General features: G+C 36.6%; 1 protein-coding gene across 2 annotated transcripts; it reads left to right on the top strand.

Annotated features, from left to right (window-relative positions):
* The first annotated feature begins 8 nt into the window (after nucleotides 1–8).
* Nucleotides 9–27178, top strand: TGS1 (trimethylguanosine synthase 1). Of its 2 annotated transcripts, none has more exons than XM_078072377.1 (12): nucleotides 9–311; nucleotides 5282–5346; nucleotides 7638–7798; nucleotides 8125–8950; nucleotides 11379–11496; nucleotides 12795–12881; nucleotides 16200–16371; nucleotides 18080–18386; nucleotides 20461–20613; nucleotides 22250–22393; nucleotides 25965–26181; nucleotides 27070–27178. In XM_078072377.1, exons 1-12 carry the CDS (start codon nucleotides 208–210, stop codon nucleotides 27161–27163), a joined length of 2448 nt encoding a protein of 815 aa, XP_077928503.1. In that variant the 5' UTR covers nucleotides 9–207; the 3' UTR covers nucleotides 27164–27178. The 2 variants fall into 2 exon arrangements, with proteins under 2 accessions (XP_077928503.1, XP_077928502.1); XM_078072376.1 differs by having other exon boundaries at nucleotides 20458–20613.
* The last annotated feature ends 366 nt before the right edge of the window (nucleotides 27179–27544 follow it).

The raw sequence follows: 27544 nt of genomic DNA, 5'->3' as shown, positions 1-27544 counted from the left end.
GCCCCTTCCCGTGGGCTCCGGGAGCCACTTCCGGTGGCGGCTCCGTAGCTTGCTCCAGGCTCGTGCGGCCCCGGGCCCGTTTCTAACCCCTGACGTCCCCCTGGTCGCGCCGGCGAGACCTCTTTTCGGTCTCCAGGAACCGAGCAGAGGCCGGGAAGGCCTGTCCCGTGCCGTCTCCCGCAGAGCGTCCTGCACGGAGGTGGTAAAATGTGCTGCGAGAAGTGGAACCGCGTGGCTGAAATGTTTCTCTTCATTGAAGACCTAGAAGAGGATTATAAGATTCTTTGCCTCTGCTCCAGGGCATTTGTGGAGTAAGTAAAAACGTGTTCCTCTTCATCTCTACCACAGTTACTTCCCAGAAATGTAGGCCTTGCAAACTACTTGGAATTGGGATCCACCACCGGAGTGTGTAAGACCCTTGGGCAGGGTGATGTTTCAGAAAAAAAAGGTCCTCGGGCTTCACGGAGAGGTCGCCGATTGCCATTAAGTGAAAAAGTAAAATCTACTTTGTAGGCTGCCGTGAAAAAATGTGGTAGCTGATTCATTTCATTTTAATGAGGGGACATTTAAAAATCGGGGGAAGCGAAATGTCAAATGAAATCTCCTTAGTGGCTGTGACATCACAAGTTGAAGGCTTTAAATAAGTAAATTTCGTGGGTTAACATTTTTTAAAACCTTACGCAAATGCGCTTAAATAGAACTAATTCCTGAGATAAAAGACTTAACTCTAATTACATCAGTTTTTGAGCTATATTTTTGGAAAATATGTGTTTGCGGTAAACATTGCACTGCACGGAAGATAACCGTGGGCAGGAAAAAACTGACTAAAGAATTGGACTCCAGGTATGGCTTTCTTTATATTAGGTGTGTGAGTTTAGCCACTTGAATCTTTTTTTCATTCCTAAAACAGGTGTATCTACCCCAGTTATCTCACAGGCTGATTGTTAGATTCAACTTGTGGAGGCAAATTTTATGTGCTAGACTTTTAATATAGTTTATTGTAGTAGAGTTTAAGTTTGAAGCAATTCTTACTGTTTGTCATTGTGTTTCTGTGGGGTAATCGGAAAATTAATCCGAAAGGAAATGAAACACTTTTAAAAAGTATTGTCTTTGTATACATACATGCACATATTCATTCAGCAGATGCTTTTTGTGCTTCCTTGTATTAGCTCCACTGGTAGGCACTGGGGTACAAGACACAGCCCGTAGGAGCCCTGGGTGTTACACGCAAACAATGAATCATGGAACACTACATCAGAAACTAATGATGTAATGTATGGTGATTAACATAACAATAAAAATGTTTGGTAGGGAAAAAAAAAAGACACAGCCCATCCCTACAACCTTTGAGTTTACTTTCTAGCAAAGGAGATCACTTAGCTAATTACGTAGATACTTAGCTAATTACAGTTGTAAGTACTATAAGAGAGAAGAAGTACAGCTATATATGATACAGAAACCTAACCTTTCTCCAAAGAGATCAAAGAGATTTCTTGGAGGAAGTAACATTTGAAAAGAGGTCTAAAGAGTGGTGATAAACAGGGGTATATTTGAGTAGTAGGGAGCGATAATCAGAACTCTGTGTAAAAAGCAAAAGAAAGCCAAGACTACATACTTACTTCTTCGCCTGAAGCTGGGTTGAGTCATGGGGCTGTCTTCATGAAGCCTCCTTTCCAAAAAGAAGAGAAAGAGAATGTAAGACCCCTACAAAACAGTATGCTACTGGATTCCAATTAAAGCAACTTTATTTAAAACGCAATTTAATTGCCATATAAATCACCAATTACTTTGAATTTAGTCTTTTTTGAGCCAAAACATTCATCCTTTAAATTTCAGGTAATTTCATACATATTCTTAAAACTTAGAAGCACTATTTACTTTTAGAAACTACATTCTGAGTTCAAAATAGGTAAAGAGAAAAGAATGGCTTTTTCCTTTAGATCATTTAATGCTCAAATTATAACACTTTAGAACAAAAAGAATGTGATCTTGGAATTATTTCCAGTAGCCATATGAGAAGTCTTTGAGACTTGGAGACATGCTAGAAGTTCAGAGGCTTATTAGTATAACCCTACTTTGCAGGTAGGGAAAAGGTCTGTTTCACGGTCTTGTTTGTTTGTTTCAGTCTTAAAACAACAGATTGATTGATAGCAAAATTCTAGAATAAATTATTAAACTGAGAAAATAGTCCATGTAGCAGAAAACAGAAAATGAGCATTAGCATAGGTGCCTAATACCTTCTCAGTATTGAGTTGATTCTCATAGTGAGTAAGGTTATTGTACACCTCTCAAAGGCAGGAAATAGAACCTAATATCGTAACTAAGTTTTATTATCTGAGGACATTATATTAACATACTGCAGTCTTATGAGCTCTAGAATAATAATTCTATTTCATCTGCACATTCAGGTTTCCATATATTATGTATATGAAAAAAACATAATTATTGATGTAATGGAGCTCTTAAAAATAATCTTTATAATGGCTCAGTAGTAACATGAAAAAATACCTTGTGTTAATTAACGTATCTGAATATAAAATACCTACACTATGATTACAGTTATGTAAAATTTTGTGTTGTTGTGTACAAAGCCTAGAATAGAACATAGGAAAATGCTGAAATGATGGAGTAGTAGATTTTTGTTATAAAGTTTGTGCTATAAATAACAGGCTTTACTTAATTTTTTTTTTAGTAAATCATTTTAAAATAATTTCAGACTTGGAAAAATAGGTCAGTAGAGGAGTAAAGAATGGGTTCAAACTTAAAAACAAACAAAAAACCAAAAATAGGTCAAAGAACTCTCATATTCCCCTCTCCCAGATTCACCTAGTGTTAACAGTTAACTGCATTTGCTCCATCTCTCCCTCTGCATACACACAGACACACGCGCGTGCCCCCCTCCTCCCCTGGATCCAATCTTTAGTCTTTTTCTGGACCCAGCTGCACCTATGATTCCCTATCACTCCTAAATACTCCATTGTGTATTTCCATAAAACAAGTGTTTTCTCTTCCATAACCACTGTGGTGGGTGCACATTTCCTCAACTTTCCCAGTAGTGTCTCTTTTCTTTCTGATCCAGAGTTCCACATAGTTCCTCTTACGTTTACTTATGACTTGTCAATCTCCTCCTTTGGAAAAATTCCTCACCCTTTCCCTCCCTATCATGGCCTCAGCATTTTAAAAAATGCCGACCTTACCTTCTGTGCTGATCTTCCTTAACCTGGGTCTATCTGACATTTCAACATGAACAGAGCTGGGCCGTGCCTTCTTGGCAGGAATGCCACAGAAATGATCCTGTGCTTGGCTCTGCATCATTTCAGTCACTTGCTGTGGACCCATTTCACCCCCGGTGACATTGACCTCCGTTACCTAATCATGTTGCAGTCTCATAGCTATCTCTGCTGTGAAGTCACAGCGGTTCCCTTTGTATGTATTAGTATTTGGGGGGAAGGTACTCCAGTGTTACTAGTACCCTGTTCCTGCCTGAATCAGCTGCCTCTGAAGGTTGCCAAAGAGCAATTCTCTGTCTCTGTCATTCTACTTTTATTAGTTGACATTCTGTATGGAGCACTTTTCCCTTCTCTCCCCATGTATTTGTTTACTTCTTTATTTACACTAACATGGACTCTGGATTATTCATTTTATTAATAAGTTCTATTTTATTATTCTTATTTATTTTGATGTTCGTATTGTCTCAGTTTAAGTGGTATGGGCCCCTTGAGGTGGCTTGATTATCATTTTAATGTGTCCCTGGCATTCTTTGACCTCCTCCTAACCTGGCACAGAAGGTGACCCAGTCTTATCTTTACAGTTCATGCTTTAACCTGGAGCTGCCATTTCTCCAAGGGTACCTTGGCTCCTTTTAGCGGAGTATAGTGTTCAGAAACCAAGACTTGGATGCTCATTGTGTTCATTGCTCCTGAGTTTCCATTGCCTCTACACTCTCTCAGGAGACACAGTCAGGATGTATCCGAATTTTACATACATACATAAATACATGTATGTGGGTGGAAAATCTTGGCTATCATTATCTTCAGTGTATTTACTTATTTGCTCAATGTAACAAATCTTGCAACCATATTAGTCTTTTCCTCCACCTGACATCTAGTGCCCCATATCCGTGGGTACTGGTGGGCATACCATTGATATCCTCTGTACAGCTGCTGATCTCCCCCACCACCCTAACTGCTTTTCCATTGTCCAATGTTCTTGGGGGCCAGTGGGCATGCTGCCAAAGCACATTTGCACTTCATCCACTGGCTTGTTTGCTGTCCTGCTATGAGTCATCACCTACTTTATATTTTATAAAGTATCAAAAATAAACAGGAGGATAGTGAAATATAAAGTATACAAGAATTATTTTGTTGAATTTATTGTGGCCCCATTAGAAAAACAGTATTAGCTAATACTTAAAGATTGCCTTATTATGGCACTTCTGATGGAGTTTATTATAGCTGAATTTAACAGTAGAAAGATAATAGCAAAATTTTATTTTTTTAAGTGTTCTGTTAAGTTTATTTGGGTTAGATAATTTCCCATCTTAGCAGATAGAGAAAAAATTTAGAAGTAGATATGTAAAGAAAAGTTTAATCATTCACTGTTTTTTTAAAAATTGTTGAGACTGGGATGGCTGTCTGGCTCCGTTGGTGGAGCATACAACTCTCCATCTCGGGGTCTTAAGTTCAAGGCCCATGTTGGGCTTAGAGCTTACCTAGGTAGGTAGGTTGGTAGGTAGATAAAATTTAAAATTGTTGAGGCTGGATTGTTTTATGTTTGAGTTTGATAAAATATTTAAATAAGAACTTTGGGGTTAGTCCCCAAAACAACCTTTGCTTGGACCATGAATAGCTTGTCTACTAGGCAATGATAACTTGGCCTATTTGCAAATGGAGTAGGGTCTGCATGTGGATTTATATATATGTAAGATAAATCTTTCCATTTTTATGCTTACTTTGTACAGCAAATTTAGAGAACATTTCATTGTTCATGTATTATAAGATTGCTTCTTCCCCCAAACCAGAACTACCATTTAATTTTAATAATTAGTAGTTACAGTTATAAATGCTTCCCATGTGATATATATTAAATACTTTACATATACTATTCTTAAAACAATTTCACGAGATATGTATTATTACCTGTATATTACAGATGAGGAAAATATATTAGCAAATTGCTTTTCTGTTCCTTAACCTTTTTAATTAATCTGTGCTGCCTCAAACTTGTTTTTTTCTCAAGTTTATAATTTATTTCAATATTGACTGTTTAATTTGCTTTGTAGAGATCGAAAATTGTGCAATTTGGGATTAAAAGGCTACTATGTCAAAGGCAATGGCGACAATGCAGGTAATACAGTAGAAAACAATATGGCCCTTTTTTTGCTCAAAGTAATAGTGTATTGATTTTAAATATAATTTGTTATAATACTATATTAATTTGTTGGCATAAAATATAAATGACAACCAGTAATCATCGACAGTCCTTATTTTTTATTATAACGTGGTTCTAGAACCCCTGTCAAAGCAGATCTTTTCTTTTTCTGTAGCTAGCTCCTGTATGGACTTGAGGTAGCCTCTTTTGCTCTATGTAGCATTCCTTCCTGAGCTGTTGCCGTTAGATAAGAGCAAGCTGAAATTTGAAGCTTTGAAAAGTAGAGAACGTAAGGTTTTTTCAGCAAAATTTTATTGTGTTGGAAGATAAACAGAGGCACATTAAAATTTTCAAGAGTTTATTTGAGCTTATAACTGTGCAACTCGGGCAGTACCAGCTCCCTAGATGGGAGCACCACTCCAGGACAGGAGTTGCGGGGGGGGGGGGTTTATAGAGAAGATGTAGAAGCAAAGCAAGGAAATTATTGATTGGCTCTGCCTTAAGCAATGACCTCATTTGGGGAAGCCTAGTTAGCTGTTTGTGAATAGTTGTTCTTAACTGTTATTTTCTTAGATTTGAGTGCTTTGATTCTGGCTTAGGTGTTTTGTTTGCTTACATAGACAACGAAGGCCTTCAAGCCACCTCAGTCTAATAACCTCCTTGTTTAGATACTTTAACGGTTGTATAGATAAATTATTCAGGATAACTGCCAAGTGAACATCCATAGTCTTCTGCTTGAAGTAAAGAGGCCACAATCTGGGTTAACTTTCCCAAGTAACAAATAGAATTTGTTATGTATTTTGAGTCTCACCTAGTTAGCTGAAAACCGTCTTGCTCTCTCTTAGACTTCCCTCAATGACCCCATTTGTTCTTTCCACACAGATCTTTTTTGTTTCTCTAAATACAGGGAAAACTAGCGTGAGTTCTAGGCTAAAGTCAGCACAAGTAAAGCACATCATGTTACCCTTAAAAATCCTTTAACTCTCACAATGATGGAACAAATCACTGTTTCTTCAGTTGATCACTGAATGAAGTGTTTGGTTTGTATTTCAATGTAATGTACAAATAAGGTTTCTTTAGACGCCAGGCTCCTACTGAACATAAAATATGCATACCATGAAAGGAACATAAAAGCACATTTGTTTTTCCTATTTGCTCCCTCCTGAACTTTCATAAGTTCATTGAATGGAATGGTGAGTGGAGTCCCCTTTATTATTTAGGTAGATATCTTTTTCCCAATTTCTTTTAGTAGAACTTATACACAGAAGATTCCTCTTCTTTACAGTCTCCATTTTTGCTTTGTAAGATTAACTCTTCTATTGTCTACGATCATTTAGCTGGAGTGTAGCTCAGCCCTAATTGAGTATGCTAATGTATAAAGTGATATTTATCTCACATTTTAAATGGTTAATAGAGCATTTGAATGGCATTTGTCCAATTAATGGTGTGATATACTTTTATATAACCATATTAATATAAAGCTAAACTTGTTTTGTTATAATAAAACAGGTTTTCTGGGAGAATCAGAGTTTGAAAGGATCTTCCAGTTCAGAGGATTTCAGACTTTTAATAGCTTTCATTAAATCATTTCTCGCTCAGAGTCACAGACTATAAATCCCAGTTGTGATTGAAATATCCATGAAGGGCCTAAAGACATACCTTTCACCTCTCTTATTACTAGCTCCTAAAATAAACTCCACAAATCATCATTTTAAATTCACTGATCTAGTTTACTAATACTGCATATAAGGAATGTCAATGTAAGTGTTTTCCCTGTGGTTATTCTGCCATGTTCCCTCTTATATCCTCAGTGCTTTGCACAGTGCACAGCACAGAGGAGATGCTCAGTAAGTGTAAGTTGAATGGGCAGCTGGTGGCAGGCAGAGCCAGACTAGAAGTTGTCTCCTGACTCTTAATTGGCTATTTTTTACTAGTGTATATTACCCTTTAATAATCATAACATTTGCATAACTCTGGGTCTCAGGTTCCTCTTTAAAATGAGGATGAGGGGCGCCTGGGTGGCTCAGTTGGTTGAGCGTCCAGCTCTTGATTTTGGCTCAGGTCATGATCTCAGGATCCTGGGATTGAGTCCTATGTTGGGCTCTCTGCTCAGAGGGGAGTCTGCCTCTCTCCCTCTTCCTCTGCCCTTCATGTGGGCTTGCGTGTATACGTGCACGCTCTCTCTCTCTCTGTCAAGTAAATAAACCTTTGAAAAAAACCTGCATCTACATTTTCTCTAAAATGAAGCTAACAAATGCTGTCTGTAGGGGACCAAGCTACAGAAGAGGAGGAAGGTGGCACTGCAGAGTCACATGACAGTAAAGGCTTAGGCCTAGATGAAAGTGAACTTGATTCTGAAGCTGAACTCATGAGAAGTATGGGACTACCACTTCAGTTTGGTGGGATATCTGCACATAAGAATTTTGAGGTAAGTTACTTATATTTCTTTTTCTTAGTTTTCTTCATAAGATACAACAAAGAATATTTTTTTAATATTCATAAACTAGAGCATTCCATCTCTTTTTAAACGTATTTATAAATTAGTTAAAACTGCAAGTTTTAATATACATTCATGCATGATTTTTCCTCCTCCTGGAAACATAAATAGTAAGATTAACTTGTTTGTATAACTAAAAACCCAGGATGGGGGTTTGACGGTATATTATTTAATTTAATGTTTAAAATAGACTTGGATTCTCTTTCTATTACAGTTTATGAGATGCATTTTATATTCAAGTTATTTATCTTATGTAGGTGTCTATGAATACTAGAAATAAAGTTAAAATAAAAAAGAAAAAGAAAAAACATCAAAAGAAGTACTTAGATGAAATTATGAGAGAATCTTGGAGACAAGAATATGAAGAAGATGACATTTTGGCTTCAGATGATCCATCTTCAGTTGAACAGTATGAGAGCACCAAAACATGTAAACTTCAAACCAAAAAAGACATTGAAACTGAAAATCTTCCTGTTGAAAATACATTATCTCCAAAGCTAGAAATCACAGAAAAATGGGAAAAGTATTGGAATGAATATGGTGGAGGACTATTATGGCAAAGCTGGCAAGAAAAACATTCAGATCAGATACTATGTTCTGAACCTTGGAACATTCCTGATACAAAGGAGGAATGGGAACAACATTATAGTCAACTTTATTGGTATTATTTGGAACAATTTCAGTATTGGGAAGCTCAGGGTTGGACTTTTGAGCCCTCACAAACCTGTGAACCAGATACTTGTGGGTCTAAAATAGAAGTTGACAATGAGAAAGATGAGAATTGCATGAAAGCAGACTTAATGTCTTCTCCATCTCCATCTGTTACAATTGATAGTGAAAGCTCTAGTTCAAGTGATAAAGAGCATAATGAAATCCTTGGTGGAATTAGTAATATAAGTTTGAATTCAGAGGAAGTGGAACAGAGCCAGTTAGATTCTTCAGTAAGTTGTGATGGACGTCAGTGGCTAAGTGAAATCAGCAGCAGCAGAGAATGCCCTGCTTCTGGCCAGAGTGAACCATGTAATGGAGGAACCAAGGACAGCAGCTTGTCTGGGAACAGAAGCACAAACCAACCAGCTCAGGGTAAGATTGGCCAAGATTTATCCTATTAAATAACAGTTGGGAAGATTAACCTACTGATCAAAATAATTAACACCTATCCTTTATGGTAGGGTTACACAATGCTAACTACATTTTATAGTATCATATGATTTAATCCATATATCACAAGTTGTTTATTACCTTTTCATGTAAATAAAAAGAATATTTGTTAAGGGTTCTCAAAAGTATCATTCCTTCCACTTGTACCTAGGTGGCCAGTGAATTAAAACTTGGAACTCCCTTGAGAAATTTAATAGAGTGTGGAATTTCCAAGTTTCTGTGGAGCAAATGAATTTATAGGAGGCATATTAGAGAATGGTTCAGAGTACACAGTGGACATCAGACAAATCTGATTGTAAGTTATACTGGAATTTATTTCAGAACAAATGAAGTCTTGCTCTGTAGGGAATCTCAACAGGGCATGATATTAATTTATAACTGGAAGGGTTGACTTCAGGATAGGGAACTTGGTTGACTCTAGCCTAAGTGATTTAAAACAAAACAAAACCTATCATGCAAACTGGTGTCTAAAGAACTAAAGAAAGGACTAAAGAAAGCCAGTGAGAGGTGTTTTAAGAAAAGTCAGAGGTTGGTAAGAATGCTCTTCCTGGGAAGGAGAATTCTAACTGATGGCACCAGGAAAATGAGAGAGGAGAAAATTTTTATAACTTCTGAATTTCCAGAAGGCCACTAAGATGTCTTCTTGGCATCCTTGATGTTTGGTGCTAGAAAAGTCTGGTTTATAATATAGGACTTTCTTCTCAGCCTCAGTCCTATATGAAGTAAAAGGTTTTGGCATTTTATTTAACAATTGGATTTGCTTTGCTCCTCAGATTGCTGATCTTCATCTAGCTGAGAGTTTCCTTTAGAGAGTTACTGAAGGGCTCTACCTATTTTTTAATTTATCTCTGTGCTCTTCTGATGGAGCTTGCTTAGGTATTCTCATTCCTTTCTATTTTGGTGTTATTTTCCTATTTTTGTAAATAATGTGATTATTTTACATTGGTCTTTTGATACTCTTCTATACTTTCCTGATTACTTTCTATGCTGATTTTGACCATAAAACCTGAAATATGTATACTGCCCAATGTGTTTTCCCTTGTCTTACTCCTTCATGTTATTCCTTTGATCATCCTCCCTTATCTTCCTATTTTTCCCTTTGTCAAACATAGTAAAAACCTCATAGTCTGTGCCATCTGTTGCCTATTTCCTAACCTATATGTATAGATTGTCCATTTCTTTAATTAGTCCCAGGGTGAGTGCCATCAGGATAAATCTGAGAATTCTGGGTTTTAATTTGTTTCAGATCCTGCCTTGAGATCAAAACACAAGGTATAGAGGTGCCTGGGTGGCTCAGTAGGTTAAGTGTCTGCCTTCGGCTGAGGTCATGATCCCAAGGTGCTAGGATCAAGTCCCGAATTGGGCTCCCTCCTTAGCGGGAAGTCTGCTTCTCCCTCTCCCTCTGCCCCTCCCCCCGCTCATGCTCTCTCGGTCTCTCTTGCTCTCAAATAAATAAATAAAATCTTTTAAAAACGCACACACAGGTATATATTGCATTTCTTTGTAAGTATGTTTTCTTCTGTTTGTGGTTGGGTGTTCTCCTGAAGTAGTCTGTGTCCACACAATCAAAGCCTCTCACTGTCTACACTGCAGACAGTTCTCCCATTTCCAGTCCCACCCACTCACCTTGTGCCAGTCTGAAGAAAGACAGACAGGTGCCTCAGTTGGAGCTACCACAAGTTAAAAATATTCTTTCTAAATGGTGGAGCTTACCTTGCTATTACTTTTAATTTAAGAGCTATATTAGAGATAACTAAATGTATTTACTTCTTAATAAGGAGAAATCATTTTTAATCAATGTATTATGCTGTCTTCAGAGTGATTTAAGTTAAAATTCCATCAAAATGTGGGGTGCATGAGTGGCTCACTCAGTTAAGCATGAGACTCTTAATTTCGGCTCAGATCATGATCTCAGGGTCATGAGATAGAGCCCCATGACAGACTGTATGCTCAGCGGAGTCTGCTTGAGATTCTTTCTCTCCCTCAAATTAATTAATTAAATTTCCATCAAAATGTGATAACTGTTCAGCTATCACAAAGGTAACTGTGGATTACTTTGTGTAGATTTGGACAGCTATGAGGAAAAAGTAGTTTTAGTTTGCTTTTCAAGTAGTTAAACTTAAAACTTTTAAGTAGTTAAACTTTAAACTTTTAAACTTTAATAGATAGACATAGCTATAGGTTTTTTATGCTCAGACACAAAATAGGTAGATGTGGTCTGTTACTGTGCCTGATGTGCATGTACAGTTCACTGCAGGAAAGTAACAAAAATATTTTGATGGCCTTTACAAAAGGCAGAAGAGTTGTTAAGCTAAAGGGGAAATCCACTGCAATATCTCTGCCTCTTTAGATTCACAGGACTCTTCAGAAGCAAACACAATCAAAGAAAGACCACGTCCCAACAGTATTGATGGAGATGAGAGTGAAGAAGATCCACCTGAACGTAAGCCAAGCAAACTCAAGAGGAGGCAAGTTGCATATTACCTCTCTCCACGGTGTGGTAGCATAAACATTTGTGTCCATGAGGGAGTGGCTTTAAATGCTTGTTATATTGCAGTACTGTTAATCCTGTGAGGAGAAAAGACAAGACATGCTAGCAAGACGCTGCATCTTTGAACACCCAGCAAATCCCAACTCTTACTCTGCCACAGTTTCTTGTTTCTAAAATGGAACTGCTGCTTTTTTTATGAGCTCATTGGGAAGACAAAAACTAGCATGTAATATATCTGACAGTAGCTATCAATGGATGACAGCTTTTAACTAATAGATAAGTTGATATGGTTTCTCTCAAGGAAGTTCTATTAAGTGCTATGCCCAGAGTTACATAGCAAAGCAATGGCAGCTCCAAGTCTAACACCCAGACCAACTCTTCTGGAAGCAGTGCTAGTATACTGTTGATACGTAAAATTAAACAAGTAGCAAGTAATATAGGTAGGATATGGTTAAATGCTAATTCCGTAAAATACAAGAAAAGGATGGACATTGCAGAACTCAGATGTTAGCTAGTAACATTTTATTTCTTTGACAGGATATGAAGTGTTCCACATAAGACTTTTATGTTCCATACAGCTTCTAAAAAAACAATATATAAGCTTTGGAGGCTCAGTAACTTAGTATATACATAAAAGCATGCCTCCATTGTGTTCCTTCTACCTGGTATACAGTGCTGGTTAATTCCTCCTTTAGTTCCTGGAGACAGAGACTAGGTTACATTTCTGGAACCTAGTAAGTCCACCGTAAATGTTCAGGGACCTTAACTTAATTTGTAAGAATTATTTCTCACCATTTTCTCTTACTTGATGATCATGGGTTACTTATTATCACTTGTATCACAACCTTATTTTTCTTGATATATACATATTTTTGTAATTTTTTTGGTTGCTTTGATACTTCTCAAATGCTTCTGTCTTCATTTTTAAGGAAAACTAAAAATATCACTCTAGGAGATTAGTTTAAGGCTGCAGTTTTTACAGGTGTTTTTCCAAAGGGAAATGGAGGGGTCTGTATTAGTGCCATGTTCAAGAACAGAGATAATTGGGATTTGAGTACTTATTGCTGTGTTCCAAACACTGCTGGGTACTTTATCATATTTGGAAAATCTGATTAAACTACTCTTTCCTGTCTTCCTGGATTTGGGAGCTGTGATTGACTGTTGCAATAGGAAAGTGTGTGTAGGTTGACTATATGTATCTTTTGATATTTGCCTGCACTGGTGGGCTCTGGATGGAATGGCTTATTGCTGTTTACCTCTTGTTTATTTGTTTAGCCACGAACTGGACATTGATGAAAACCCAGATTCAGACTTTGATGACAATGGTTCCCTTCTAGGATTCAAGCATGGCTCAGGACAAAAGTAATTATATATAAATATAACAGATATACTGTTGTCTTCCTGAAATCGTTAACACTTCAGATATCTTCAAGTTCTCTGATATTCAAATAGCTAATGATGGTTATGGATTTGATAGAATTTGAGATATTACAGTTAAAACACTAACCTCTCATAGAAAGATTACTGCACATTTGATATATTGATGTGTTGTTAACTCAGTTGTACTTCATAGCAATCTAATATCATTATTACAATTTCATGGATAAAGCAGCTGCAGCCCACAGAGGTGTGACTTGGTCAGGATCACATCGAGGATTCAGGCCAAGCTCTTTTCTAAGCATGGTTCCCTTTTTCACCTTGCATCTCACATGTCTACCTTTGTATACATCTGATATGTAAAGGAAGCATGTCATGAAAAGTTCAAATCTGCAGGAGCCTTTTTTCTTTTTTATTATGAAAACATTAAAACTCAAAACAGAAGTAATAAAGAGTTACTTAGCCTCAGGCTAAGTAGGATCCTGAAAGTCAATTTCTGGTCCAGCATTTATCGTAAGCTTTAATTTTGAGGTCATCTAGAGGTGATCAAACGTTGCACTAACCAGTTCATCCTAATAGTCTCATGCTAATTTAGTGGTTTACACTGCTAACTGGAATATTCATGTCCCCTCTCTTGGACTCTGCTATACCTGCTGTCCAAGCACCTGAAAAACAAAGGTAATTAGAAGTATTTTTGTTTGGTTTGATGAGTGATGCTTATCCATTATAGGAGAAAAAAACCAGACACCTTCTAGTCTTTCAAATCATTCCTCAGAGGTAGACAGTGTTTGGCATATGTCCTTCCTAATTTACTCATGTGTTTTTATGCTTATGTACATATAAACAGGTTACTCCCTTTTTATAAAACACAAAAATAGAATCATATTATACATGTTCTGCAGCTTGCTTTTTTTTCCCTCAACAATGTACCATGAACATCCTGACTTACCAGTACATGCATATTTATCTAGTCCTTGTGTGTTTAATTGACCACCCTGTATGTACTTCTAGGTTGTTCCTAAGATCTAGGCATATGCCCTTGACGTTCCCCACAAGGTTTTGCATTTACCAATAGTTCATTCCTACTTACTGCTGAATAGTGTTCACTGTATGGATATATCACAGTTTTAACCATTCATCTATGCAATAGGACATTTGGATTGTGTGTGGTATTTTGCTATTACAAATAAAACTGCTATGAACATTTGTATACAGAAAGTATAAGTTTTCTCTGGGATTAAATGCCCAAGCATTTAAATCTGAGATTTATAGGAAATCTGAAACTGAAGAAAATGTAAGAAAACTAAATTATATATAAGAAAACTGAAGGGTCTATTGCATATAGCATGAAGACTGAACTGAGTAGTTAAGGCACACTAAAGTCTTACCATTTATGTTAGCTTGCACCAGTGATTTAAACCAAGATTAAGGTCTTTGATGTTTCTAAGGGGTGAAACTTATTTTGTTAGTTGTGAAATTTTAACTGATACCTGGGTATTATGAAGTCAGCAAGAAAAGGGCATAGATCTCAAAATTGACTTATAAATTGAATCCAAATTAGTTCAGAAATACATGCTCATAATTATAATACTATGAATATATTTTTAACTATCAGTTATCTCTTCCTTATGGTACTTGAAGGCAGTTGCAGCTCATATAAGTATTTAAAACTAAAGATCCTAAAGATAAGTAATATAAAATATTTTCCCAATATTGCCATGTTTAAATTTCTGGCAGAATTTATTTCTACCCACATATAATTTTACTGAGAAATTACTTGGGTGGCTCTTGCTAGTATACATTTGTGGAGATTTATTCTGTTACCTGGGATTTAATTTTTCTTCTATTTAGGATTCCCAATTCTACTTAAAAAGGATAAAATTGGGGCGCTTGGGTGGCAAAGTCGATTGAAGGTCCAACTCTTGGTTTCAGCTCAAGTCATGATTTCAGGGTCGTGGGGCAGGGCTCCATGTTCAGCACGGAGCCTGCTAAAGTCTCTCCCTCTCCCTCTGCCCCTTCCCACTGTGTGAGCGTGCTCTGTCTATAAAATAAATAAATCTTTAAAAAAAAAAAAAGAAAAGCATAAAATTGACTTTTTATAAAGGTTTATAATATGGCTAGAAGATAACACCTGACATTTAACACTCAACTGTTCAGTAGTTTATAAGTGCTAAATTGTATATTACACTTTAAGTTTCTAATAGTCTGTGGGACTGTGGAAGAGGTACTTAAATGAGGCTCGATATGGTCAAAGAAGTCTTTGTAGCACATCTATATGATTTAGGACTAGAAAAATTCAGATGGTTAGATCAGCAGATATTCTCTAATTATTTTGATAATAGGGGTTTGCTTCTTTGGTAAGCTCAGATTAATTTAGGTTAAAAAAATAGTGACCACTTTTAAAATAATTCATATCAACAATAGCCAAACTATGGAGAGAGCCCAAATGTCCATCGACTGATGAATGGATAAAGATGTGGTACATACATACAATGGGATATTACTCAGCCATCCAAAAGAATGAAATCTTGCCATTTGCCATGACGTGAATGGAGCTAAGAGTGTATTATGCTAAGCAAAATAAGTCAGTCAGGGAAAGACAAATACCATATGACTTCACTCATATGTGGAATTTAAGAAACAAAAGAGATGGACATATGGGAAGATGAAGAATAAAAAAGAGAGAAACAAACCGTTAGAGACTCTTAATGATAGAGAACAAACTGAGGGTTGATGGAGAGAGGTGGGTGGGGAATGGACTAGATGGGTGACAGGTATTAAGGAGGGCATCTGTGATGAGCACTGGGGGTTGTATGTAAGCGATGAATCACTGAATTCTACTCCTGAAACCAATATTGCACTGTATGTTAACTAACTAGAATTTAAATAAAAATTTAAAAGATAAAATAAATAAAATAATTCAAATGTACCCAAATATGTATTAAAGCACTTTGGTATCATCTCACCATGAGAAAAGATTGTATTTCCCTAACGTGCAGTGGGGTTATATTTTTCTGCTATTTCTTTATTACATTTTAACATCTGCTTTCTGTTACATATAAGGTATGTTGATATCCCCAACTGGTGTTTCACATTTACTTGGAAATTAGCATATAACCAAGACCTTAAACTCCTCTACATTCGAACTTTATTTCATAATTGTTATAATTTAGAAAAATAAAATTAAAATGGTGGCTGCTAGTAGAAAAATAGTGAAAATTGTCAGTTTTATTCTCTTTTCATATAAGAAAACAAACTCATAGAACTTAAGGTTTGAGTCAACTTCCTTTGGTTTGGTCACAGATACGGAGGAATTTCAAATTTCAGTCATCGGCAGGTCAGGTACCTACAGAAGAATGTGAAGTATAAGTCAAAGTTCCTGGACATGAGAAGACAAATAAGTATGAAAAACAAACACATTTTCTTTACTGAAGAGTCAGAAAAAACGTTCAAAAAAAGCAAAACTTTGACTAAGGTATGTGTAAATTTTGTTCTTTATTTATAGATAAAATTTCATTTTGTAAGCTTGACTCCCTAAAATTTTTTTCAAGTGGAAATCCTGTTTCTACCAGATATAAGGGTACCTAAAATTGTCTTCCCCTTGCTTCCTAAAGGCATATATCATGTGAACCAAATTTGAAATAGAATAAGTTGGTAGTAATACGAAAAGAGGATGTTTTTGAAAGCTAGTATCAGTGTCTGGGAAGATAAATGGATAAAATTGCTTCATATACATAGTAACAGAATTTCTCATCTGCCTCAGGCTAAGTAGGATCCTGGAAGTCAGTTTCTGGTCCAGCATTTATTGTAAGCTTTAATTTTGAGGTCATCTAGAGGTGATCAATCAAACGTTGCACTAACCAGTTCATCCTAGTAGTCTCATGCTAATTTAGTGGTTTACACTGCTAACTGGAATATTCATGTCCCCTCTCTTGGACTCTGCTATACCTGCTGTCCAAGCACCTGAAAAACAAAGGTAATTAGAAGTATTTTTGCTTGATTTGATGAGTGATGCTTATCCATTATAGGAGAAAAAAACAAAAACACCTTCTAGTGAGCAAAACCTTTGTATCAATTACCTCTCCAGCAGCTCCTTCAGTCAACAAAACAAAATCTCAGACCCTGTGATGACTTTGTTTTACCCTTAAGATACATTATCCTTCCCAACTTCAGCATTCTTCCAAAACATGCTACAGATTTATAGCTGGCTTTATTTTTGTTATATTTCAGGTGGGTTGGCTGCTGGTGATATTTCAATATTTTAGTGGCCCTGGTTATATCTGGAACACATTTCCCAATATCAGACCAATCAGTCTTATAGAACTTTCTACGTGTTGGATGTGATAGTCCCCATACATCCATCTGTAGACAAATAGCAGAAACATAACTGCTAAGTATTGCCAGGGAGAAAAGAAATAGGCTGTTGTATCATTTGATATCCGACTGATGTATAGGTACAGTCCCTTTGAAGATTCTGGGTTGTTGTCTATGCTCATCTTCGAATTTCCTAACTCATAGAAAGGTCACGAAGATCTGTTATGAAGAATATTCTTGTTACAGAAGTTTGCAAGGAAGTACATATCATCTGTTAACACCTTGTTAACGTTTCTAAGAAATCCAATTTTTAGGAATCATTTTACTGGCCTACTGCCCCATTAAAGGGTAGCTTGCATTCTAAGATAGCGCTCTTTTTCTTACAGATAGATGGGCACTAGATCTTTTTAGAGTTTATCTTTGATGCTGAGTACAGTTAAACATAGCCTGGGCCATTGAAGAAAGGTCTGTATAATTTGAAAAGCTAATAATAATGACTCAACAATTAGTAGGTACATTTGTAATGGTAATACCACATTGTATGGTTATATTGTTAGAAGCCTTTTATGGAAAGCTACTGGGACAGTTCAGCTTTATCCTCTTAGTGTTAATTGATTATAGGAAGTTCATTGTCATGTGTTTAATCTGATACTTTCTTCCTTTTAAAGAAATTTTTAATAAGATCATGATATGTCCAGATACAAAAGTGTAGTTAGAATTACTTATGTATAATTAGCTTGTATGATACAGTGTACTTATTAGAGCTAATAATTACAACAGCTTCTCAGTGAAGTCCAAATGGTAAAACAGGTGGGAATATTCTATGTAATTTGGAATTCATTCATGCTTGTGACGACTTAAAATTTCAGGTAGAAAAATTCCTAAAATGGATTAATGAACCAATGGAGGAGGAAGCACAACAGGAGTCAGTTTCTTATGACAATGTGCAAGACACCTGCACAAGCAGTGATTCAGAGGAACAAGAAATGTCTGTTAAAAAAGGTGATGACCCACTGGAGACAAGTAATCCAGAGCCTGAAAAGTGTCATGCCATGTCTTCAGCTGATGAACTTGAAACAAAAAAAAATGAAGGAGACAGCACAGTAGTAGCTATTACAGATAAGGAAGATGGTGTTACTCAGATTACACCAGATTCTCTTCAGGTAGAAACTGAAGGTAAGACTAAGTATGCTTCAACTTGCTAATGAGTTTAGATAATGTGCTTCCCTAGTTTTCACTTATGAATCATCTATACCTAAGGATTCGCTGCTGTTTATTTTTCAGTAGAGAGAAGGCACAGCAAGTGTAAATATGCTAGTGGTTATGTTTTGGCGCCAGAACACTACATTCTTGGCTGAGCAAGCATGACAAAACAAAAGGCCAAACACATGGGAAAACAGTACTTCTGTCTATGCCATTAAGTATTGGTCTCTGCCACTACCCTCTTCCCTGGGCTAAAAGTGACTGGCGGTCCCTTTTATCCCTCTTGAAATTTGGTATTGCCCTGGTTTTCCTTTTGATAATTCTTTTTTTTTTTCCCTTTGGCTTTTGTGGTATGGTTGTTGGTAGTGGTAGTTATTGTTTGGATGGTACACTGACATAAGGTATTTATAGTAGTTACCTGTAATGAATGGAGAACAGAGTCACATTTCCACTTTATGCCCTTTTTGCACTGTTTGAATGTATTCTACAGTAAATGTTCTGTTATAATTGTACTCAGTGGAACATTGAGGCTTTTATGGGTTAGAAATTATCATTTGATATGTATTCATTTTTATTGATGAATGATTTCAGACTTGCCCTAATGAAACAATTATATTGTGATGGTCTCTTTTCTTAATTTAGTATTGAGGAAAATACCTCATTTGAATCTTAATTTTTTTTTCTGTGTGTGTGTGTGTAGAGCTGTGTTCTGTGTATCTATACTTCTTTGCCTTTCTAAAAAGCGTACTTAAGGTAGTTTTAAATTTTTTTATTGTCATGTACAACTGATGTTCATGGGGTACTTGCAGATTTCTAAAATGCCTTCATGTGCCTTATTTTCATTTAATCTATAAAATAACCCAGTGAGGTAGGCGGGATTATCCTCATTCTAAAAATACAGAAAGTAAAGCTCAGAGAAACTAAGAAATTTGCCTGAGATCACAGAGCCAGTAGGTGGCATAGCTAGGACTCAATACCAGGTTATCTGATTCCTCAGTCCCATTTTCCCGCCCTCTCCTACTTCCCTAATTACCTTGCCTCATAGTGCTGGTAGTTCTCAGCTGGGGTGATACCACCACTTCAGGGGCATTTGGAAGATGTTGGCTGTTAGAATGACCTGGGGGTGCTGGCATTTAGTACTTTGGGTTGCTTAACATTATGTCGTGTACATGATGGTCTTGGACAGTAAGGAACTGTTCACTCAAAATATTAGTGTCCCCTCTCCTAAAAAACTCTTAGTACATTTTGCTGTTGATGACACCTTGTGCTCTTTGCAATGATCAGATGACCATATTAAGACATAGTCCTATCCTTGAGGATCATTTAAATGTAGTAGTTTTATTTGCCAACACCAATTCTTGTCATTATACTTAGCTGTGACAGCACTCTTTCTAAGTTGTTTCTAATCTGCTCAGAACTTAAACCAAATAACCAAATTAATAAAAATTGTTTAAGAAAAAGTCAGTCTCTGAATGAATGAGATCCTTTTCTATTAACATTAAAGCAGTGACCTGTTTCAATTTCCCGGAGGCCATACGACCTTCAGGTCACGTCTGGATTTAGAGGATTGACCACGCTGGAAGTTAGGGGCTTAATCAGTTCTTGGGAGATTTTGTTTTAAAGAAGGAAAGAGAAATGTTTGGATTTCTATAGTTGACCAACTAAAACAGTGTCTTCTCTAATAGAAGTAATAACTTTTATACTTATATATATTAGGACATATATACATATGTCCTAATAATCATGTGAAGTAAGTAGGTGAAATATTCATTCATTCCTTTTGAAGAATTAAAAATTGGATCTCAGAGAGCCTGGGTTACTGTCCAAGCTCAGGGAACTTATAAATAGCAAAATAGAGGCTGTAATCTAAAGTCAGTGCTGTTTGCAGTATGCCCTCCCACTTCTCCTGGGGTGCCGTTGCCTGCATGGTCTGCAGTACATTCCCAAACTGTAAATGCTGAATGTGGCTGCACTCTTCGGATGAATTCATCTATGATTGCCTTTTTGCATAGTGAGCATCTGTATTTATATTCTTTTATTTTAGCAGAAAGTAAAAAGAAGAAGAAGAAGAAAAGAAACAAGAACAAAAAGGTAATTGGTCTGCCTCCTGAGATAGCTGCTGTTCCTGAGCTGGCAAAATACTGGGCCCAGAGATACAGGCTCTTCTCCCGTTTTGATGATGGGATTAAATTGGACAGAGGTAAAAATTATATATAATGTTTAACACTATTTTGAAATAATTTCAGACTTACAGAAAAGTGGCAGGAATAGTAAAAAATTTTTCATAATGCCCTTTACCCAGATTCGGCTATTTTTAACATTTTGCCACATTTGCTTTATCATTCTGTGTGTTTCTGATCGAGTTGCTCCTACCCCTTGATACTTGTGTGTGTATTTTCTAAGAACAAGGATACCTTACGTAACAATGGTAAAATTATAAATTTAACATTGCTACAGTATTATCATCTGTAGTCCAGACTCTAGTTTAATCTGTTATCCTAATCATGTCTTTAATGGCATTTGTTTTTACTTCCAGTATAGGATCATGTATTGCATTTAGTTTTCATGTTTCTTTAGTTTCCTTTCATCTGGAATAGTTCCTCAGCCTTTTTGTCTTTCATGACTTCGACATTTTCCAAAGAAAAGTGACCAGTTATTTTCAACAGTATCTCTCAATTTGGATATATATGTGTTTTTAAAACTTCACATTCAGGTTTAATCTATACCTAATCTATATTTTAGGATAGATAGCAAAAGGAATCAATAGATTATTAAGCAGAACATCTGATGATGAAATACCTAGTGCAGAAAGACACTAATGAATTAACACTGGAAACCAAGTTCTTCTGTGAGTGTTCCTGCTATGTCTTGAACACCTTCCTTAATTCAATTCTACAAATTGATGCTTAGTTTCATATTGGGGCTAAACAGTGGTCTTTATTAACTGTCAAAATTAGGAGGCTTGATCTGGGGTTAGAATTTTGGGTTCTGTGACCTCTTATAATTATTTACAAAATGTTGTGTATTGAAGAAAGTGCATAGGAGTTTGGAGAAATAAGACTGGATAAAAGCTGTTTAATTCTATAAAAGAAGTGTCTGTTTTTATTCTTCCAGCAATAAGGAGCCATTTAAAGTTTTGGTAAGGAAAGGGAACAGGAAAATTGGTGTATCATTTTGTTCAGAGAAATATCTTTCTGAAAAAAATGTTAATTCTATTGGGAAAGGAGGTCAATTTGCTTACCCGTTAGAAATGAAATAATCAGGAAACTCAGTGGAGTTCGGGGAGTTGGCCAGTTGGATAGCTAACTTTCTATTTTCCATAATAGTCAGTAGTTAATACTTCAAACAGAAAAACTAAAATTACATTCAATTATTGGAAGTATATTACAAAAGAATCAGGCAAGAACTGAGGCGGTTGCTTTGGTGGAAATTGGGAATGGAAATGGTACTGCTCCTTTGTATAATGAGCTTTGTGGAACTTTTTTAAAACTAAGTAATTTATAATTTTTGAAAAAGAGGGGCGCCTGGGTGGCTCAGTCATTAAGCGTCTGCCTTCAGCTCAGGTCATGATCCCAGGGTCCTGGGATCGAGCCCCACATTGGGCTCCCTGCTCAGCGGGAAGCCTGCTTCTCCCTCTCCCACTCCCCCTGCTTGTGTTTCCTCTCTTGCTGTGTCTGTCTCTGTCAAATAAATAAAATCTTTAAAAAAAAAGAAAAAAAGAGAAACTAAGTTTTGGTTAAGTATATATAATATATAGTAATGTTAGCTATGTTTATGCTTGGGTTGGCTTCTTGAAACTGAATATCTTAACAGAAATACTCTTCTTCCCTTCACAGAGGGCTGGTTTTCAGTTACTCCTGAGAAGATTGCTGAACACATTGCTGGCCGGGTGAGCCAGTCCTTCAAGTGTGACATTGTAGTAGATGCATTTTGTGGAGTTGGAGGAAATACTATTCAGTTTGCCTTAACAGGAAAGAGAGGTAATTAGCCATCAAAGGAAGAAAAGTAATTTCTTTTTAATTTATTCAGTAAATGTTTCATTTTGCTTTAGCCTATCTTTGCTGAGATTTAATATATAATTAGTAATTTAATGCCAAATTTTTAAAATAATAATAGCTAGCATATAGTAAGCATACACTTTGTATCACATACTGGTGTAAGTGCTTAATATGTATTAATTTATTAGTCAGTGATCTTGTGAGGTGTATCTTTTACTATCTGCGTTTCACAGATAAACTGGGAAATAAAGAGATGAAATAACTTGCCCAGGATTACACGGACACAGCTTGGTGAAGCCAAGATTATAACATTATATAAAACTAAAAATATTAAAATGGGAAACCATTCTTTAGAAGAAGAATGGACAAGGGAGTTCCAGCTTTGCCACCATTATGACTTTGGACATCATTTAACCTCAATTTAAGGGAGACTTTAAATTGGTAACCTCTACCTTTCAGCTGTGCATTGTAAAACTCTAAAAATCTTCTAAGTATTAGATCATTCTTGTGGTTGTTTGACTTTGGAATCATGAAAAAGAAACCCTCTATCACTATTTATGTGCCAGGAACTATGTCAAGCAGGTTGTATGTGTGCTATTTCCTAAGGAAAAGAAAACTATAAAATTGGATGGTCTGCCCAAATGGGCATAGCTGAGTCATGAAGCCAGGATTTTTACTCCATTTTTTCTGATATCCCTGTTCTTTTTAAATTCTTTTAAAAGTATAGTATATGTGACATTTCAAAGATATCAATTGTTAAGTCATACTCTGAAGATGCTTTTTTTCCCCAACATCTTTGTATTATACATATAGCTTCCATTTCAGTGAATTACAGTTAAGTCTCATTAATTTATATAAAGTTTTTAATATTAACTAGGAAAGTATGATTCTGGAAGCATAATATAGAAGCTAGAAAATGGTGAAGGAAAACTTAACATTGAAGACCCAGACCCATGCTGATGAACTGTAACCCTTATTAAATCATGCCCTAGGGCATGATACTTCTCACCTTATATGGTCTCCTAATAGCCTGAATGAAAGTTGTCTTCAGGGCGCCTGGGTGGCTCAGTTGGTTAAGCGACTGCCTTCGGCTCGGGTCATGATCCTGGAGTCCCTGGATCGAGTCCCGCATCGGGCTCCCTGCTCGGCAGGGAGTCTGCTTCTCCCTCTGACCCTCCCCCCTCTCATGTGTTCTCTCTCATTCTCTCTCTCTCAAATAAATAAATAAAATCTTTAAAAAAAAAAAAAAAAGAAAGTTGTCTTCACATAACTGGAATAGGACTTATTTTCCTGTTTTCCTTAAATTCATTATTTACTCTCAAAGTTCTCTGCGCTTGCCAGATTAGTCAGTCCTGTGAGCTCAAATCAGTGTTTATTGCATGAAAATGATTTTTTTCCTCAAAATTTTTCAAATTTGTCATCATTTTGACATTGTATCGTAACATGACAATTAAAATATCTGCCCTGTGATACAGTAGCAAATAGATCTGGAAATTTTTTCAAAATATTATGGAAACCATCCATATTGTAGATTTATATCTCTATGAATATAGGTCTCTTGCCAAGGCTTTCTGTAGCTTAGTACACATTTGGTAAAGAAAAATATCTAATGTGGGTCCAAAGCTAAAGGAAGGCTACTTCTGTCATGTTCTCCCAGACCCAATTGTTGTCTAGGCATATATTCAACTGAATGGTTAGAGAATCCACAAAGTTTTGCACTTCGATGTTAAAGATTTTTTTCCCTTTCTGTGTACTTCAGTGTTACTGCTATCCAATAGAATTTTCTGTGATGATGGAAATGTGTATCTGCACTGTCCAGTATGATAGCCACTAGCCACATGTGGCTTTTGGGCATTTGAAATTTGGCAGTGTGGGGGTGTCTGGGTAGCTCAGTGGGTTAAGCAGCCGACTCTTGATTTCAGCTCAGGCCATGATCTCAGGGTCCTGGGATGGAGCCCTGTGTCAGGCTCCACGCTCAGTGGAGAATCTGCTTGAGAATTCTCTTTCCCTCTCCCTCTCCCCCTCCCCCAGCTCATGCGTGCACACACGTACTCTCTCTCTCTCAAATTAATAAATAAGTCTTTAAAAAATGTGGCAGTGTGACTGAGGATCTAAATTCTTTATTTCATTTTAATCAGTTTAAAGATAATAACCACATATGGCTAGTGGCTACCATTACTGGACAGTGCAGTTCTGTATAATGCCATCCAGCATTTGCCAGCATTTTATTTACATGATAGACTGAGTGTTTACATTCTGTTAGGCCTAAAAACAAAGCAGCCTGTAGGAGAAATAAAGATGAAAACAGGAGGATTGACTGAATATATTTGATGTTGAAAATCATTTTCCTGTTGAGTTTCTAGTGTTGTCAGCATATCTTTCCATCTGTCTCTGTACTACAAATGGAGCAGATTGAATAGCTAAAAAGGACATTTTCATCTTTTCTCTTACGAATGTTAGTTTACTTAGAACAAAAAAAATAGCATTGTAAACGCATGATTTCAACATGTAATTGGAGCTTATATTCATTGTTCAAGTGATTTATTTAGTGCATTATTTCTCAAAAGTTAACAAATTTTAAAAAACATCATTTTCTAGAAAACAACTATGTTTCCATGACAACCATGGTGAATGCATCAGGGTTCCATTTAGTCCTTCCAAAGATAAAATATTGCCACCAGCACACTGGTGCACATACAGGTGCACTTGAGTTATTGACTGCCAGATAGGAGTGAGCTAAAATTAACTTATGTTTGCATTGCTAATTATGAAATTGCAATAAATTAAATGAAAACCCATTCGATGAAAACATAACGTTGTCGGTTCCCTCTTCCTAAGATGTCTCATTAAACATTATCGGCAGATGTTTTTACGTTTCTTCTTCATAAGCTGGCTATATGGGTTTGTCAAGATGTGTTTTAATTTGCTTTTCTGTAGAAGTTGTCAAATTTGTCTTTCTTTGGAGGCTGCATCTCATTTTAGGAAATTGATTGTTTCTGAAATCCTAGTGTTATAGGCTTGACATGCAGTCAGTGACCTTTCCAAGTGTTTGCTGCTCAGGCTGTTCAGAGCACAGTGCTGAGCATGTGTTTAACTCTCAGTAGATACTATGTGGCAACTGTCACTACTTACTTTGGAAAAGCTGAGTGACACAACTTTGAAAGCCAGGTCCTTCAGTCACATTTTCTTGGTACTACACAAATGAATCTTTCTAATTTAGATTAAAATTTTTAGTTAAGGTCTTTATCTCTGGTATATGTGGCAAACTTCCTTAGTCTTTAAGTTCTTATACCGGGGCGCCTGGGTGGCTCAGTTGTTAAGCGTCTGCCTTTGGCTCAGGTCATGATCCAGGGTCCTGGGATCGAGCCCCGCATCACTTCTCCCTCTCCCACTCCCCCTGCTTGTGTTCCCTCTCTTGCTGTGTCTCTCTCTGTCAAATAAATAAAATCTTTAAAAAAAAAAAAAGTTCTTAGACCGAGAAAAAAATCAGATTGCTCAGAAGATGAACTGTTCTATAGGTCAGTGTCATTGACTCTTCTTTTCCCATTTTTAGTGATTGCCATTGATATTGATCCTGTGAAGATTGATCTTGCTCGCAATAATGCAGAAGTTTATGGAGTAGCAGACAAGATAGAATTCATCTGTGGAGATTTCCTCCTGCTGGCTTCACATTTAAAGGCTGATGTTGTGTTTCTTAGCCCCCCTTGGGGAGGACCAGACTACGCTACTGCGGAGACCTTTGACATCAGGACTATGATGTCTCCTGATGGATATCCTTTGGAAGACTGAGTTTACTCAAACAGTGGTTATGGAGAGAAAGGTGTGCATGTGAGTGACTGTGTGTGTTGTGTGTGTGTGTTTCATAGAGGGATTAGTGAAGTGGGATTCCAGTTTATTTTACATAAAAAGCCAGTATGTAAAAATTAAGTGGTGGTTGATTTCCAAGAGGAATGGCAGATGTGAAGTCATATTTCCTTCGGGTACTGTCCAATTTTATCATTAGAAAACAAAAATTAGGAAATATTAATTGCTTGAAATTTTTGTCTTGGAAATTGGGAGTTTCCTCAAGACCTGTCCATAGACTCTAGGGGACCATCCCTTAACTTTTCTTCAGCTTACACTGGCTTGTGCTAATTCTCTTTGCATCTTCAAATGTTTCCTGTCACTCTTCCAAGATACTGAAGCAAACCCTTCTTTCATAAAGAATAGTTTTTATTATTTGTCCTTTTCTTTATCTCTCCTCCCCAGAGGAATCATCTGTTTGACTCTAACAGGAAGCATGTTTCTAAATTGCTGATTAAAATTTAGAATGTAATCCACAATGACCAGATTTACTTGTCTTTATTCTTTACTGGAAAGAGGTAGTATTATGCTTTCCTGTTCTATTTTCATAATTAGGAAATGGCAGAAAGAGAAAGTGTATTTCTGACTCTTGGCTGCTTTCCACAAGGATAATCGAATGAGTAGGCTTAACTTCCAATCTCTGACCCATCTGAATTACAAAATCTGCTACTTAATTCTCTTTTAGGTTCCATTAGAGGATCTAAATGTGTGTCTCTTAGTTACATATCAAAATACATTTGGGTTATGACATAAGAACATATCTCTGATCAGAAATTAACTGCTGTTTTTGTTACCGTTCCTTAACTATTGTCCACCTTTGAAATCTTCAGGCTTTCCCGGAAGATCACTAATAATATTGTTTATTTTCTTCCAAGAAATGCTGATATTGACCAGGTAAGCCACTACTAAAGAACTTCTATGAGCCTCCGGCATAACTTAAAAAAATGGGCAGAAAAAAGATACAAGGCCTTCCTTTGAGAACGTATTTATGAGAAGTCTCTGGCTTTTTGACTATTACTAGAAAGCTGGAGGTGTTTGGCAGTTAAATCCCTGCCTGTTTCATCCACTTCATCTCCACAACTCCCAGAGGACATATACATAAATTAGAACCCTTTGGGCTTTTAATTATATGTTCTGAAAGGATAACGTGGAAAGGATAGTGTGTTGTGTTTCAAATGCACATGCCTAAACTAGCCAAGATCTGTCTTTATTGAGACCTATCTTGAGAGTAGAGGTTTTAGGTATTCCTCAAAAGAGGAGCCTAAATAGAAATATACAGACAGATAAAAC

Source organism: Halichoerus grypus, chromosome 5, assembly GCF_964656455.1.
Source record: "Halichoerus grypus chromosome 5, mHalGry1.hap1.1, whole genome shotgun sequence".
Classification (NCBI taxonomy): Eukaryota; Metazoa; Chordata; class Mammalia; order Carnivora; family Phocidae; genus Halichoerus; species Halichoerus grypus.
Note: the sequence above shows the minus strand (reverse complement) of the source record. Positions and strands in the feature narration are given on the sequence as shown.

Excerpts from the sequence above, each read along its gene's own strand:
- TGS1 (XM_078072376.1), top strand. The coding sequence starts at position 208 with ATGTGCTGCGAGAAGTGGAACCGCGTGGCTGAAATGTTTCTCTTCATT. Across the intron at positions 20,614-22,249 it reads TGGGATTAAATTGGACAGAG|AGGGCTGGTTTTCAGTTACT; the intron begins GTAAAAATTATA and ends TTCCCTTCACAG. Across the intron at positions 22,394-25,964 it reads TGCCTTAACAGGAAAGAGAG|TGATTGCCATTGATATTGAT; the intron begins GTAATTAGCCAT and ends TCCCATTTTTAG.